Below are 17,046 nucleotides of genomic sequence, written 5' to 3'. Positions count from 1 at the left end.
TAATTTCAAATGCTATCCCTAAGGCACTAAATCTTACTGATGACTCTTTACTTCCCAATGTGGAAAGAGTGCATCGTATCGGCCTGCAAAGAGCAACCCAGAATGCTAGGCCAAGATCAGTGATAGCCAAATACCTAGATTTTCGCATGAAGGAGAAAATCCTATCAGCCTACCGTAAACCATCTACGCTCGGCCATGGTCACGCAAAAAAGAAAGTAATTCTCAGAGGTATGCAAATGGCTCTTTGATCACAACACCAAATTTGCCTTACTATACCTGCCGAAGTTACGGACAGAGGATAATGGTAGGAATTTATACTTTACTTACCCTAACGCTGCCAGAATACACTTTGGTATAGGAATCAACCCAGATAGATCGGCCAACAGATAAATGTACTACTTGGTTATCGTAACATTGAATTGATTGTTTCAGGTGCACATCACACTATTTCTGTGATGCTCGCCGCATTACACATTATAGGGGGAAAGAAAAATGTGGTTAAGGTACTGTGTTTGTTTTTTATTTTTCTTTGTTGTGCTCTCTCTCTCTCTCTCTTGGTAGCCAATTATTGGAGGAAGGTCAGAGGGGTAGCATCTTCTAGATCACGGTCCCATAATAACATCTTGCTATGCCTTAATACATCTAGGGATTTTAAAACTGTTTTATGGCCACACCTTTTCTCAATTCTACAAAGACGAGGGTTTGGCCTGCCTTTTATAAACTTAATAAAGTATTTGTATACATTGCCTGTTACGAATTTAATGATCAATGGTAGTAATAGTACGCCGTTGGAGATGCACAGGGGCACCCGCCAGGGATGTCCCCTGTCACCTTTATTGTTTAATCTCGCTATTGACCCACTGCTTTGCATTTTAGATGCTGATGAGACCTTTAAAGGTATACTTGTGGGTGCAAAGGTGATAAAACTGACAATGTTTGCGGATGATGTGCTACTCTATATCTCCAATTCTAGTGAATCTTTGCCTCATATTTTTGAGTTATTATAACGTTTTGAAGAAATATCAGGATTTGCGTTAAATCTACATAAATCCATAGCCCTCCCATTGGGTAATGGTGCATTGCAATCCCAGATTGTCAGTGCTAGTCCACTGAAGTTGGCCAGAGACAGCTTTACATATTTAGGAGTTCAATTCCTCGCCAGTTGTCTAATTTATACACTTATAATTATACACCCATTATTAGGCGTATCTTTGCTGAACTTGAGACCTGGAAAAACTTGCCCTTGATATAGCTAAGTCTCCTCTTTAATTTGTTCCAAATGATATATTTTCCGAGATTAATGTACCTCATTCAGCCCCCCCCCCCCATCATGCAAAAAGATGGGCAGTATAGTTCTAAAAAATTTTTGACATATTTTATTTGGCTTGGCAAAAAATCAGCTTAATAAAACGACAACAACAACCCAAGGAGAACGGGGGGAGGGGGACACTTGGTTAGAAATAAAGCAGGCTTGAATTGTCACAAATCTCTCTTTCTACCATTCGTGGACAATCCTGATTTCCAAAATGGTCGAGCAGCTTATCCATTCTAAGTATGGGAAGTGGGCGGCATCAGTAATCTGAGCTGCCTGGTTAATAGGACCTCACGCCGGCTTTTTACATTTTCTGAAGCTCAGGAAAAACATAGCACTTTAGTGGGATACCCTCTGGCCTTCCTGCAAGCTAAACATTATACTGCATCTGTGATACGGGTATTTTTGGAAAAAGATTGGGAAAATCCAGTGGAAACTTTTAAATAAATAAACTACCGTTTTTTTCTTAGGGCCTACCTATCCCCTCATAAGAGTTTCCCTATGAGACGCTCCGCTACTTCCGCATGTTATAGATGTGGGGAAACTAACGCTGACCTTTACCATTGCTTTTGGTCATGCCCGTTGGTAAGAAGATTTTGGCTGCAAGTAAAACAGTATGCTGAAACCTTGTTACTTAATTATGTTCCAGCAGTGTCCACTACCTGGATCCCCGGCGGCAGCACTGTTGAGCAGGAGGCGGTTCAGGGATAGCTGCTGCAGTTCATCACTGTTGCCAGGCTGCCCCTGTCACACTGGGACCCCCAGCACTGGCGGTGGAGCGGGGGGAGGGTCAGGGGCTGCTGCGGCAGTTCATCACTGCTGCCGGGCTGCCCCTGTCGCTCCTGGACCCCCAGCAGTGGCACCCCTCCCGCGATCACTGCACCCACCTTCCCCTGCGCATTTGCGGCACCCCATCCGCGGTCGCCAGGGGGTACAGTGGCTGGGCATGCCTTATGCGGCGAAGATACTATTACCGGCGGGGCCAGGACTGGGGTGGATTCATGGTGCCGGACGTTGTGTCCCACGTGAGGCAGTCTGCGCTCTCTGTGTACTTCAGAATAAGAGGGGGGTGACTGCGCCTCGCTGACTGCTGTATACACCATGCTACTGCAACTCCACTCTTGGGACATTTGTGGAGCGACTACTCCTGGCTGCAGCGCTCCTGGTATTATCAGGGCTGCTCTGTGCCCATCCCCTGGCTGTCGGTGAGAGAAGGGAGCGCTGAACTGTGCAGGTACGTCCACATACTGTATATTGCAATATATCAGTGTACCCTCTTCGCCCCCCAATTAGAACGGGCCCTACTTGGTGTAATGCATGTAAGGGGCTCTACCTGGTGTAATGCATGTAAGGGGCACTACCTGGCGTAATGCATGTAAGGGGCTCTACCTGGCGTAATGCATGTAAGGGGCTCTACCTGGCGTAATGCATGTAAGGGGCTCACTTGGCTTCATGCGTGTAAAGGGGCTTTACTTGGCTTCATGCGTGTAAGGGGCTCTACCTGGCGTAAGGGGCTATAAAGAGTGTAAGGGCTGTACCTGGTGTAATGTGACAGAGATGTCAGCAACTATGTATCCCTTTATGTATCTGTTTGTGGTAGTTGTAACTTAGATACTTTTTTTTTAATTTGTTACCTTCAACAAAGGTAAATTCATTCAGGTGTAATGCAGTAGTTCAACAGTTCAGTCCTTTTCCCTAGATAACTGAACACCTGTCAATGGCATAAAAAAGCATATTGAAATATATTTCTAAAAAAATTTATTCAAAACATGCAAAATAGGCAGACACTGTCCGCCTACTTCTGTGACATCACGAGTTGGAAAGAAGTTGGCTGGTTAGATGAAAGTTGGCCTAGTGACTGGTTGGATGAAAAAGTTGGTTAGGTGGGTGGGGCAACGTTTTAGTTGGATAGACAAGTTGAATGATTGGTCAGTTGGATAGTTGGAGGAAAGTTGGTCTGATGTAAGGCTAGCATTAACAAAGGAGGTAAATGTCTCCTTCTAGCGGTTAGCGCTGCGGGCCACAAGAACATTTTGCAGGAATGGATATCCCATCCCCCCTTCCCCGACATTTTACTTGTTTAAATGTAAACTTTTCTACCTCTTTAGAATGGATTGGGCAGAAGTTAGCCTAGAAAAATAATCTTAAGTAGAATTTTTTTTTTTTTACAATGTGGGAAAGCTATATTGCTACACTGTCTGCGGAGATGATGAGACAAATCGTATCACAGCTTGAAAGATACATCCTGGTATTTATTATGCTTGGTAGAAAATGACCCACTTGTGGAGATTGATCCCAATCTCACATAATACATTTTAGGTGACCGATGCATTGTATATGATTGCTCTTGACGCGGGGTGGGGTTTGGGAGAGAGAGAGAGATGGTTTTGATTTAATTTATTTTTTTTCTTTTCTTTTTCTTCTGCATGAATATATGATCTGAACAATGTACAACACTCTACGTATGTATTCACTCTGGTATCAGGAGAGAGTTCTTTGTTACGCTATAGTGATCTTTTCGATACTGATATAAATTGAACCTTTCTAAATGCCGATCTTCAGTTTCTGTACGTAATACAACTTTCAAAACATAATAATGTTTTATGTTTCATATCTTTATTTCTGTGCAGCTGTAAATTGTCTAAATACAATAATGTGACTATACATGGTTTATACAGGTTGAGTATCCCTTATCCAAAATGCTTGGGACCAGAGGAATTTTGGATATCGGATTTTTCCGTATTTTGGAATAATTGCATACCATAATGAGATATTATGGTGATGGGACCTAAATCTAAGCACAGAATGCATTTATGTTACATATACACCTTATACACACAGCCTGAAGGTCATTTTAGCCAATATTTTTTATAACTTTGTGCATTAAACAAAGTGTGTGTACATTCACACAATTCATTTATGTTTCATATACACCTTATACACATAGCCTGAAGGTCATTTAATACAATATTTTTAATAACTTTGAGTATTAAACAGAGTTTGTGCACATCGAGCCATCAAAAAACAAAGGTTTCACTATCTCAGTCTCACTCAAAGTCCGTATTTCGGAATATTCCGTATTTCGGAATATTTGGATATGGGATACTCAACCTGTATTGTATTTCAAATGTTTTTATTGTAAAACATGCAGTGCTTTTAATAAAAACCTTTTTTGCAAAAAATAAAGGTGATAGAAACAATGCTTTAGTTTTCTAGCTTCCGCAGCGGTGTCTACATTGTAGCTCTGTGATGGATCACTGCTGTGCTCTGCTGTCTGTGTTCACCAGACATGGAAGAATCCGTTTATCTAATAAAAATTGCAAGAGAGTGTGTTCAAGCCATTTAACCCCTTTAACGCTAAGGAGACTTAGAGGTTTAAATAGGGGAGGGAAAAAGACTTGCCTAACAGTCCTATACTGTTGCGGTTGTTCTTATCCATAACATCATCACATGTAACCTACAATGGTGTCGGAAAATCCTGTATCTTCCAGGATAACTCTAACTGAACTCCTTTTTAAAAGCTAGGAAATAAAACTGCATCAAACGTTCTCTATCTCCCCCATCCTGGTAATCGCACTCTAAAGTACAGTTTCCCAAACTCCACCCTTCTAGTCCATTTTTAAGGATATCCATGCTTAAGTCCAAATGGTTAAATCAAAGTGACTAAGATACTTATTAAGTCATCTGTGCTCAAACATGGATATACTTAAAACCTAGACTTTAATGGCAGAGTTTTGGGGATGCCATTGTTTGAAATTGGGGAGTCTCTCTCCGCCTCTGTCTATCTCTCCCTCTCTGTGCCTTCCGTCCGTCCGTCTTTCTCTCTCTCTCTCTCTCTCTCTCTCTCTCTCTCTCTCTCTCTCTCTCTCTCTCTCTCTCTCATTTTGTAGTATGGTATACATTGTTGAGATACCTTTTTATTTCTCTAACGTCCTAGAGGATGCTGGGGACTCCGTAAGGACCATGGGGATAGACGGGCTCCGCAGGAGACATGGGCACTTTAAGAAAGACTTTAGGTCTGGGTGTGCACTGGCTCCTCCCTCTATGCCCCTCCTCCAGACCTCAGTTTGATACTGTGCCCAAAGGAGATGGGTGCACTACAGGGAGCTCTCCTGAGCTTCCTGTCAGAAAGTGTATTTGTTAGGTTTTTTATTTTCAGGGAGCCTGCTGGCAACAGACTCCCTGCATCGAGGGACTGAGGAGAGAGAAACAGACCTACTTCTGTGAGTTTCAAGGCTCTGTTTCTTAGGCTACTGGACACCATTAGCTCCAGAGGGATTGGTACGCAGGTCTCACTCTCGCCGTCCGTCCCAGAGCCGCGCCGCCGTCCTCCTCGCAGAGCCGGAAGATAGAAGCCGGGTGAGAATGAGAAGAAAAGAAGACTTCAGAGGCGGCAGAAGACTTCATGATCTTCACTGAGGTAACGCACAGCAGTAAAGTTGTGCGCCATTGCCCCCATACACCTCACACACGGCAGTCACTGTAAGGGTGCAGGGGGGGGCGCCCTGGGCAGCAATAAAACCTCTCCATTGGCAAAATAAGTATATACATGTACAGATGGGCACTGTACATGTATATAACAGAGCCCTCGCCAGTGTTCAGGAATTTTGAGCGGGACAGAAGCCCGCCCCCGAGGGGGCGGGGCTTCTCCCTCAGCACTCACCAGCGCCATTTTTCTCCACAGCACAGAGCTGAGAGGAAGCTCCCCGGACTCTCCCCTGCTAATACACGGTGATGGAGGGGTTTTAAGAGGGGGGCACAAATTTGGCGGATATAAAGTATAAACAGCACTACTGGATAAACATTTAGTGTTTTTTTTCCAGGGTCATATAGCGCTGGGGTGTGTGCTGGCATACTCTCTCTCTCTGTCTCTCCAAAGGGCCTGGTGGGGAAACTGTCTTCAGATAAGAGGTTCCCTGTGTGTGTGGTGTGTCGGTACGCGTGTGTCGACATGTCTGAGGTAGAAGGCTCACCTAGGGAAGAGGGGGAGCGTATGAATGTGAGGTCTCCGTCGGTGGTGCCGACACCTGACTGGATGGATATGTGGAATGTTTTAAGTGCTAGTGTGAACTTATTGCACAAAAGATTAGACAAAGCTGAAGCTAAGGAACAGTCAGGGAGTGAACCCATGTCTGTCCCTATGTCGCCGGGACCTTCAGGGTCTCGGAAGCGCCCACTATCCTAGATAGGAGACACAGATACCAACACGGATTCGGACTCCAGTGTCGACTACGATGATGCAAAGTTACAGCCAAAAGTGGCTAAATGTATTCGATATATGATTATTGCAATAAAAGAAGTGTTGCATATCACAGAGGAACGAGGGTACACATGTATAAGGGAAAGAAGCCTGAGGTAACTTTTCCCTCCTCACATGAGTTGAACGAATTATGTGAAAAAGCGTGGGAATCTCCAGACAAAAAACTGCAGATTCCCAAAAGCATTCTTATGGCGTATCCTTTCCCGCCAACGGACAGGATACGGTGGGAATCCTTCCCTTAGGTGGACAAAGCGTTGACACGCTTGTCAAAAAAGATAGCACTGCCATCCCAAGATACGTCTACCCTCAAGGATCCTGCTGACCGCAAGCAGGAGGTTACCTTGAAATCCATTTACACACATTCTGGTACATTACTCAGACCGACAATTGCGTCGGCCTGGGTTTGTAGCGCTGTAGCAGCATGGACTGATTCCTTATCAGCGGAAATTGAGACCCTAGATAAGGATACCATTTTATTGACCCTAGGCCATATAAAGGATGCTGTCTTATATATGAGAGATGCTCAAAGAGACATTAGTTTACTGGGTTCCAGAATAAACGCTATGTCAATTTCTGCTAGACGATTCCTCTGGACCCGGCAGTGGACAGGTGATGCCGACTCAAAAAGACATATGGAGGTCTTACCTTACAAGGGTGAGGAATTGTTTGGGGAAGGGCTCTCGGACCTGGTCTCCACAGCTATGGCAGGTAAATCGAATTTTTTGCCTAAGAAAGCGCCACATTATCTAATGCAGTCCTTTCGTTCAAATAAAAGCAAAAGAGTACGTGGATCGTCCTTTCTTGCCAGAGGTAAGGGCAGAGGTAAAAAGCTGCACAGCACAGCTAGTTCCCAGGAACAGAAGTCCTCCCCGGCCTCTGCAAAATCCACCGCATGACGCTGGGGCTCCGCTGAGGGAGTCCGCCTCAGTGGGGGCACGTCTTTGACTTTTCAGCCACATCTGGGTTCACTCACAGGTGGATCCCTGGGCAATAGAAATTGTTTCTCAGGGATACAAGCTGGAATTCGAAGAGGTGCCTCCTCCCCGGTTTTTCAAATCGGCTCTACAGACTTCTCCCCTAGAAAGGGAGATGGTGTTAAATGCTATTCACAAATTGTGTTTTCAACAAGTGGTGGTCGAAGTTCCCCTGCTTCAGAGAGGGAAGGGATACTACTCAACCCTGTTTGTAGTTCCGAAACTGGACGGTTCGGTCAGACCCATATTGAATTTAAAATCCCTGAACCTATACTTAAAACGGTTCAAGTTCAAGATGGAATTGCTCAGAGCGGTCATCGCCAGCCTGGAAGGGGGGGATTTTATGGTATCTCTGGACATAAAGGATGCATACCTTCATGTCCCCATATATCCACCTCACCAGGCGTACCTGAGATTTGCGGTACAGGATTGTCATTACCAATTTCAGACGTTGCCGTTTGGGCTTTCCACGGCCCCGAGGATTTTCATCAAGGTAATGGCGGAAATGATGGTGCTCCTGCGCAAGCAGGGTGTCACAATTATCCCATACTTGGACGATCTCCTCATAAAAGCGAGATCACGAGATAAGTTACTGAACAGCGTGTCACTTTCATTGAAGGTGTTACAGCAACACGGCTGGATTCTCAATATCCCGAAGTCACAGCTGGTTCCTACGACTCGTCTGACCTTCTTGGGCATGATTCTGGACACAGACCAGAAAAGGGTTTCTCTTCCGATAGAAAAAGCTCAGGAACTCATGACTCTAGTCAAGAACCTATTAAAGCCAAAACTAGTGTCTGTGCATCATTGCACTCAAGTCCTGGGAAAGATGGTGACAACATACAAAGCCATTCCCTTCGGCAGGTTCCATGCAAGGACTTTCCAATGGGACCTATTGGACAAGTGGTCCGGGTCACATCTACAAATTCATCAGCTGATCACCCTGTCCCCCAGGGCCAGGGTATCTCTCCTGTGGTGGCTGCAGAGTGCTCACCTTTTGGAAGGTCGCAGGTTCGGCATTCAGGATTGGATCCTGGTGACCACGGACGCGAGCCTCAGAGGGTGGGGAGCAGTCCCACAGGGAAGAAACTTCCAAGGACTTTGGACAAGTCAAGAGACTTTTCTTCACATCAAAATCCTGGAACTGAGGGCCATATACAACGCCCTACGTCAAGCGGAGAACTTACTTCGCGACCAACCAGTTCTGATCCAGTTAGACAACATCACCGCAGTGGCTCATGTAAACCACCAAGGCGGCACAAGGAGCAGAGTGGCAATGGCGGAAGCCACCAGGATTCTTCGCTGGGTGGAAAATCATGTAAGCGCACTGTCAGCAGTGTTCATTCCGGGAGTGGACAACTGGGAAGCAGACTTCCTCAGCAGACACGACCTGCATCCAGGGGAGTGGGGACTTCATCGGGAAGTCTTCGCACAGATTGCAAGTCAGTGGGGACTGCCCCAGATAGACATGATGGCGTCCCGCCTCAACAAAAAGCTACAGAGGTATTGCGCCAAATCAAAAGACCCTCAGGCGGTAGCAGTAGATGCCCTAGTGACACCGTGGGTGTTCCAGTCGGTCTATGTGCTTCCTCCTCTTCCTCTCATACCCAAGGTGTTGAGAATAATAAGAAAAAGAGGAGTGAGAGCAATTCTCATTGTTCCAGATTGGCCACGAGGGACCTGGTATCCGGATCTGCTGGAAATGCTCACAGAAGATCCATGGCTTCTTCCTCTAAGGCAGGACCTGTTACAACAGGGGCCATGTCTGTTCCAAGACTTACCGCGGCTGCGTTTGACGGCATGGCGGTTGAACGCCGGATCCTAGCGGAAAAGGGAATTCCGGATGAGGTCATTCCTACTCTGATAAAGGCTAGGAAAGACGTGACAGCGAAACATTATCACCGGATATGGCGAAAATATGTTACTTGGTGTGAGGCCAGGAATGCTCCTACGGAAGAATTCCATCTGGGCCGTTTCCTTCACTTCCTACAGACTGGAGTGAATTTGGGCCTAAAATTAGGCTCCATTAAGGTTCAGATTTCGGCCTTATCCATTTTCTTTCAGAAAGAATTGGCTTCTCTCCCAGAAGTACAGACTTTTGTGAAGGGAGTGCTGCATATTCAGCCTCCTTTTTATACCTCCGGTGGCGCCTTGGGACCTTAACGTGGTGTTGAGTTTCCTTAAGTCGCACTGGTTTGAACCACTTCAAACGGTGGAGTTAAAATATCTCACGTGGAAGGTGGTCATGCTATTGGCCTTCGCTTCGGCTAGGCGTGTGTCAGAATTGGCGGCTTTGTCACATAAAAGCCCCTATCTGGTTTTCCATATGGACAGGGCAGAATTACGGACTCGTCCGCAATTTCTGCCAAAAGTGGTGTCATCTTTTCATTTGAACCAACCTATTGTGGTGCCTGCGGCTACTCGTGACTTGGAGGATGCCAAGTTACTAGATGTAGTCAGGGCTTTGAAGGTTTATGTAGCCAGAACGGCTGGAGTCAGGAAAACTGAGTCGCTGTTTATCCTGTATGCATCCAACAAGCTGGGTGCTCCTGCTTCAAAGCAAACTATTGCTCGCTGGATCCGTAACACGATTCAGCAGGCTCATTCTGCGGCTGGATTGCCGCCTCCAAAATCAGTAAAAGCCCATTCCACAAGGAAGGTGGGCTCTTCTTGGGCGGCTGTCCGAGGGGTCTCGGCATTACAGCTTTGCAGAGCAGCTACTTGGTCGGGTTCAAACACTTTTGCAAAGTTCTACAAGTTTGATACCCTGGCTGAGGAGGACCTTGTGTTTGTTCATTCGGTGCTGCAGAGTCATCCGCACTCTCCCGCCCGTTTGGGAGTTTTGGTATAATCCCCATGGTCCTTACGGAGTCCCCAGCATCCACTAGGACGTTAGAGAAAATAAGATTTTACTTACCGGTAAATCTATTTCTCGTAGTCCGTAGTGGATGCTGGGCGCCCGTCCCAAGTGCGGACTTCTTCTGCAATACTTGTATATAGTTATTGCTTAAATAAGGGTTATGTTATGGTTGCATCAGGTTTATCTGATGCTCTGTTGTTGTTCATACTGTTAACTGGGTAAGTTTATCACAAGTTATACGGTGTGATTGGTGTGGCTGGTATGAGTCTTACCCTGGATTCCAAAATCCTTTCCTTGTACTGTCAGCTCTTCCGGGCACAGTTTCCTTAACTGAGGTCTGGAGGAGGGACATAGAGGGAGGAGCCAGTGCACACCAGTATTCCTAATTCTTAAAGTGCCCTGTCTCCTGCGGAGCCCGTCTATTCCCCATGGTCCTTACGGAGTCCCCAGCATCCACTACGGACTACGAGAAATAGACTTACCGGTAAGTAAAATCTTATTTTTTTCTTACACATTTTATGTGTTTCTGTCGATTTAAATTTAAAGGTACGTTGAAACCAAAGGATTGTAAATTTATTTAAAATACACCCATTCAAATTTCTAATACAGCGTTCATATGAAAGGATTGATACACATTCTGGTGTGCCAGTTTAATTCAGCCAAGTAGTCACTGAAAGCTGACAAGTGCATGGATGAAACAGCAGGTCTATATATGGGTACAACAGAAACACCTATACAGGTTGAGTCTCCCTTATCCAAAATGCTTGGGACCAGAGGTATTTTGGATATGGGATTTTTCCGTATTTTGGAATAATTGCATACCATAATGAGATATCATGGCGATGGGACCTAAATATAAACAAAGAATCCATTTATATTACATATACACCTTATACACACAGCCTGAAGGTAATTTTATCCACTATTTTTTATAACTTTGTGCTTTAAACAAAGTGTGTCTACATTCACACAATTCATTTATGTTTCATATACACCTTATATACACACAGCCTGAAGGTCATTTAATACAATATTTTTAATAACTGTGTGTATTAAACAAAGTTTGTGTACATTGAGCCATCAAAAAACAAAGGTTTCACTATCTCACTCTCACTCAAAAAAGTCCGTATTTCGGAATATTCCGTATTTCGGAATATTTGGATATGGGATACTCAACCTGTATATGCTTTTACAGGTTCTCCTGTAAGGCAGGGTTGTACAAATTCCACTGCAATTTCCAATTTTACTGTAATGCACATTTTAGATCTCTTTATGGTTACACTATCTCTCTCCAAGGCTTAGTACATAGACCCCAGAGAGAAAATAAAGTGCACTGAGATAAAGTACCAGCCAATCAGCTCTAACGGTAATTTTTCAAGCACAGCCTGTGACATTGCAGTTAGAATCTGGCTGATATTTTATCTCTGTCCACTTTATCTCTCTCCAAGGCTTAATACATAGACCCCTAAAAGTATTTAAGTGTTCAATCTGGCACATACTAATCTTGTTTACTTTAGACCATATGTAGGTAGTCCCTGTGGCTTTACTCGACTGTAAATCCAGAATAAGTTTGACTTTTTACTATCCTCCAACATTATGATGAGTCTCTTGTTTCTTTCAGCCTTTGGTGGTGAAGCCAGACCAACTTATCAAACGTCGCGGGAAGCTGGGGCTGGTAGGCGTCAACTTAAATTTGGATCAAGTGAAAAGTTGGTTAAAGCCACGAATGGGACATGAAACCACAGTAAGTGAACATGTATAATATAGGCGCAAAGGTGAATGCACAACTGCAGTCTCCATTAACATCACTTGGTACACTGCTGAGAGTGTCAATTAAGAGTTACAGCTTATGAGAAACCTTTTTAATATTTAGAAAAGCATACAAACTACATTTTCTATATTACCAGTATAACTTCATCAGTTTCTGTTGGCACAGTCTCATTTCTAATTTGGGTGCATTGTAAATGTTTTTTTTATTTTTCTTTCTTTAAAAAGCTATTGAAGTACTATTTTAAACATAAATCTCATCCTTTTTTTCCCCTTAACTATAATCTCACAAATCATAGGGGTCTATTCATGAAGCAGTGAAAAGGGTGGAGAAGTGAGTTAGTAGAGAAGTTGCCTAACCAATCAGCATTGAAGTAAAATTTTAATTTGCATACTATACAATTGTATGGAGTAGCTGATTGGTTGCCCAGGCAACTTCTCCACAGGCTCACTTCTCCACTTCCTTTCACTGCTTCATGAATAAATCCCATTATCGCCTCTCAAAATCTGTAGGAAGATTTAAAAAAAAAAGAAAAAAAAAAAGCTGCCTGACACACATACGTTTTCCATATGGACACAGGCTCTCACAGCTCTGAACATGTCATGTGATGGCACAGGGGGAGAATAAGGGAAACAATGTTATACTGCAGATCTAGGATTGAAGTTGAAAAGCCATCCTACCCATTATATCATGTTCCATGCGACTGTGGGTGTCATGGTAGTTCAAGACACTCTGTCGAACTATAAATCAGTAATAGCAGACTGCCAAAACAAACTGAGAAAAAATGTTAAATATCAAGATTCTTCTTAAAGCATGTCCACATACCTCCCAAGTCCAACATGACCCTCTCCAGGAGGGACGGAATATTCTGCTGCTGGATTTCTCTCTACATTTATGATTGCCATCACCAGTGGTAAAACACTTTTCTTATCCATTAAACCACAGGTTCTCAAACTCTGTCCTCGGGAGCCCACACAGTGCATGTTTTGCAGGTCACCCAGCAGGTGCACAGGTGTATTAATTACTCACTGACACATTGTAAAAGGTCCACAGGTGGAGCTAATTATTTCACTTGTGATCCTGTGAGGAGACCTACAAAACATGCACTGTGTGGGGTCCTGAGGACCGAGTTTGAGAACCTATGCATTAATCTGTTCAAAACAGGTGCCGGCAATCCATACATTAAGAGAAAAGTCCCGAAGCAGAGCATTGTGTCCCTCCTGGAGAGGGTCATGTTGGTAGGTATGTGTCCATGATTTATGTTTCTTTAAAAAAACAAAAACAAACATCCATCATTTTGTTTTAAATAGAATTATAGTTGAACACGGTTGTATTAAACTTTAGAATAAATTAATTTACCATGTCTGTAATGTTTGGCTCTGCTTATTCTAAGCTGTCAGAGTGGCCAATTAACAAGATGTAGTTCTGGTTTGTGACTTTTGAAAAGTGGAGGGGGTTGGGCTGTAGAAGCTTGATTAGCTACCTGCTGTCAGAACGCAGGGTGATCCAGTACACTTGGCTAGGAAAAAACAAAAACAAATTCCTGCTCTGAAGCCGCAGCTTTTTTCCAATACAAATTTCCAATACAATACAAATTCTGTTCTGTAATGTATACAGATTCAGTCACAAACAATGTAAAAGTATCTCATATCGCATTAATCAGCACAGTCTCCTTGTGTGTCCTAGCCCCATTGTGTTGCGAATAAGGTGAATTTTCAGCATATAAAAGACTCCTGACATTAGCAGAGTTGCATAGGATCTGGTGGCTGACTATTGAGGCTGGATGTATGAGGACACATCTGTAATACCAGTAATTTTATCCATCTTCTAACTAGACCATTTTGAAATATTCACAACATTTGGTTTTTAAACATGATGGAAGAAATCAGACTCCGGAATTATGTTTCCTATTTGCCACACTTGATGTTTAACATATGTCACTGTTCTTTATTTTTATTCTTAGATTGCTAAAGCGAGAGGGACCCTGAAGAATTTCCTGATTGAGCCATTTGTTTCCCATAAGCAGGTGAGCACAAAAGGCAAGCAAGTACAGGCTGGTATCCTATATGGACACAAGGAAGAACCTTAATGATGTTCACTTATTTGACATGTTTTATTTAAAAAAACACTGTTATCATTGATCTTATGACTACATCCCCAAACTAAATTGTTGAAATTCATAATGTTGATCGTTATGATGTAGACATTGTTAAAATGTCGACTGGCAACATGTTCTCAGAATGTCTACATTAGGGCTAGGCTGCGGGAGGATTAGGGTTAAGCACTAGAGGGAGGATTAGGGGTATAGGGTTAAGAATGGAACTGCACTGTCTGGAACGCTAGCGCATTAGATGACTCTGCCGGAACTGACTGTCACATGATCGCCAGGATCCAGAAACTGCTGCAGGAGACGCTGTAGCTTACGGGACCAGGTAAGTGACCACTGGACAACCAGAGACGATATGTTGACATTTCATCAGTATCTTCATGATGAATGTTGACTTGGACAATGTCGACATTATGATTGTCTACGTATCATATTTAATCCATAGTTTGCATCATTGGGCACCAAATCGAAGTAGTTGACACAAGTTCTGTCCGAAACAAGGATGCAGATTTTGTTTTACATGAATATAGTTGATTTTTTTTATTTTTATTTTTTAAATAGATGAAACCTTAGTGACTCATATAAGTGAGACATATTAGTAACACACACACACACACACACACACACACACACACACACACACACACACACTATATAAAGTGCTATGCAAAAGTTTTAGGTAGGTGTGGAAAAAAAATGCTGAAAAGTAAGAATGCTCTCAAAAATAGAATGTTTTATTTTTATCAATTAACAAAATGCCAATTGAATGAACAGAAATCTAAATCCATTCACCCTTTGCCTTCAAAACAGCATAAATTCTTATAGTAACAGTTGCACACAGTTATTGAAGGAGCTCTGTAGGGAGGTTGTTCTCAAAGATGTTTGAGAACTAACCACAGATCTTTCATGTGCTGTAATCATTTGGCTGGTATGGGCTACTGTATATCTCATTCAATGTTATTCATATGTAACTGCAGTCTTCTCACAGTGAATGCAGCCATTTTGTGAGCTGGGCCAATGTTTATGCGAATGCAGCCTATTTAACACTTGAAAGGATCACTGAGGTGCGTATCTGCGATAGTACTAGTGGCCACTGAATTTGATGTGTTGAGATTAGGTCAGACGTTCACAAACGCGGTCCTCAAGGCACCCCAACAGTACAGGTTTCAGGTATATCCATGGTTCAGCACAGATGGTTAAGGGTCATTCCATGAAAATGGTCTTTTCATGTAACGTTTGTTACCAGTTTTCATGACAAGCTTTGCATCAGAATTAAAGCATATTATGTACCACACAAACAACATTTTCTTTGCACAAAATAATCAAACCACATTCTCAAAAAAATATATTTCACATGAAATATATTTCAAAATGTGACGTTTGTTACCATGGAATTGATAAAGTCAATTTTTACCCTTGAACATAAGCTATATACTTATTATGGACTAAGTACGCAATTGGCGCACGGAGTACCGTAAGGGTACGCACTTAGCGTAGCAGACGCTTATTGTGGGTGCGACGCACGAGCGGCACGTACGCTCACTGACTGACTCACAGTAAACCTTGTTAACAACACACTGTAAGGGTATGCTTATACTGTAAACCTTAATACTGTAATATTACCACAATGTAACACTTATTGACCTTGATAATATGAAAGCTGTTTGAGCGATTGAGACGCTCAGAAACCCTATACAATAACTGGTGAAACACACAAGACCTGGTAAGGTTCCAACACCTTCGTAGAAGATACTTTAGTATAAAAAGGGGAAAAACAGTTACAGCTTATACACTACAGACCTAACATCAATATCTAAACAGAATAACAAGAAATAAATGTGAACAATAGCGAACGATCGCAAACAGAATAAACACAAAGAGAATAAAATGGCAAACACGTAAAGGATAACAAAATGAGAACGAATGGCGTACATAAAGAATAACAAAATGGCTACAGAGAAACTTACACACGTGGGAATGATTCGCAAGCGCGTCCTGGACCAGCCCTCAGCCTTCAGTGTGAAAACCTTTGTAGAGAAAGTGAGTGCTGGTCCAGCAATGGTGGCCTTTATATACACAACATACAGTAACAATACAATGGTCCCTATAATCTTATAGTTCATTGGACACAAGGTGTCTCTGCATTATAACAAAAGGTCATAGGTGGGTTCGAACAGGTGGGCTGTGTCTATTTCCAACTGCTCAGGTGGGAGGTATCCTCAGGATTCCCGCCGCATGGGTAATGAACAGCAAATACAGTAAATGTCTCTAAACTACTTTTAAACATAACTATACGCAGGAGCGAACAATCTCTTCCTAACCAACACCGAAATGTTACTATTAAAATACTCTACAGCTGGATACTAGACACCACCGTTCTACCTTTATCTGACCCTTCCCATCATGCAAAGAGGAATTTCTCTGTCCAAGAACCGTTTACACTAAACATACTTTCTAACATTGTTAAGGGGAATATTCACTATAAAACACGCTATGTGGGTAAAATATGTTATGATCGAGTCGCCCGCTAGACGCTCACAAACTCTACCGTAAATGCGCATACACCGCGCGTGATCGCCGGAGCGATCTTACGCAATTTGCGGATATGTGCACGCACGGCAGAGCTCATGCACGTGCAGCGGGCATGTGCATGAGGGGTTAGTACAAGGCATATGAATCAGGATATTTTTCGACTTTGACAGAATGACCCTTAAATCAAATTGACTACGGTGCTAATTAAGTCACCTGTGGCCAAGCATGGATAC

At 43.2% G+C, this 17,046-nt stretch overlaps 1 protein-coding gene across 2 annotated transcripts in view; it reads left to right on the top strand.

Annotated features, from left to right (window-relative positions):
- The window catches only part of ACLY (ATP citrate lyase), a 202,395-nt gene that overhangs the window by 47,503 nt on the left and 137,846 nt on the right, over positions 1-17,046 (top strand). For both annotated transcript variants that reach the window (XM_063959399.1, XM_063959400.1), the window contains exons 3-4: positions 12,028-12,150; positions 14,138-14,200. In XM_063959399.1, coding sequence (XP_063815469.1) covers positions 12,028-12,150; positions 14,138-14,200 — 186 coding nt within the window. The remainder of the gene's footprint in view (positions 1-12,027; positions 12,151-14,137; positions 14,201-17,046) is intronic.

Source organism: Pseudophryne corroboree, chromosome 3, assembly GCF_028390025.1.
Source record: "Pseudophryne corroboree isolate aPseCor3 chromosome 3, aPseCor3.hap2, whole genome shotgun sequence".
In the NCBI taxonomy this organism is placed as follows: Eukaryota; Metazoa; Chordata; class Amphibia; order Anura; family Myobatrachidae; genus Pseudophryne; species Pseudophryne corroboree.
This window is presented reverse-complemented; position numbering and strand designations above follow the sequence as displayed.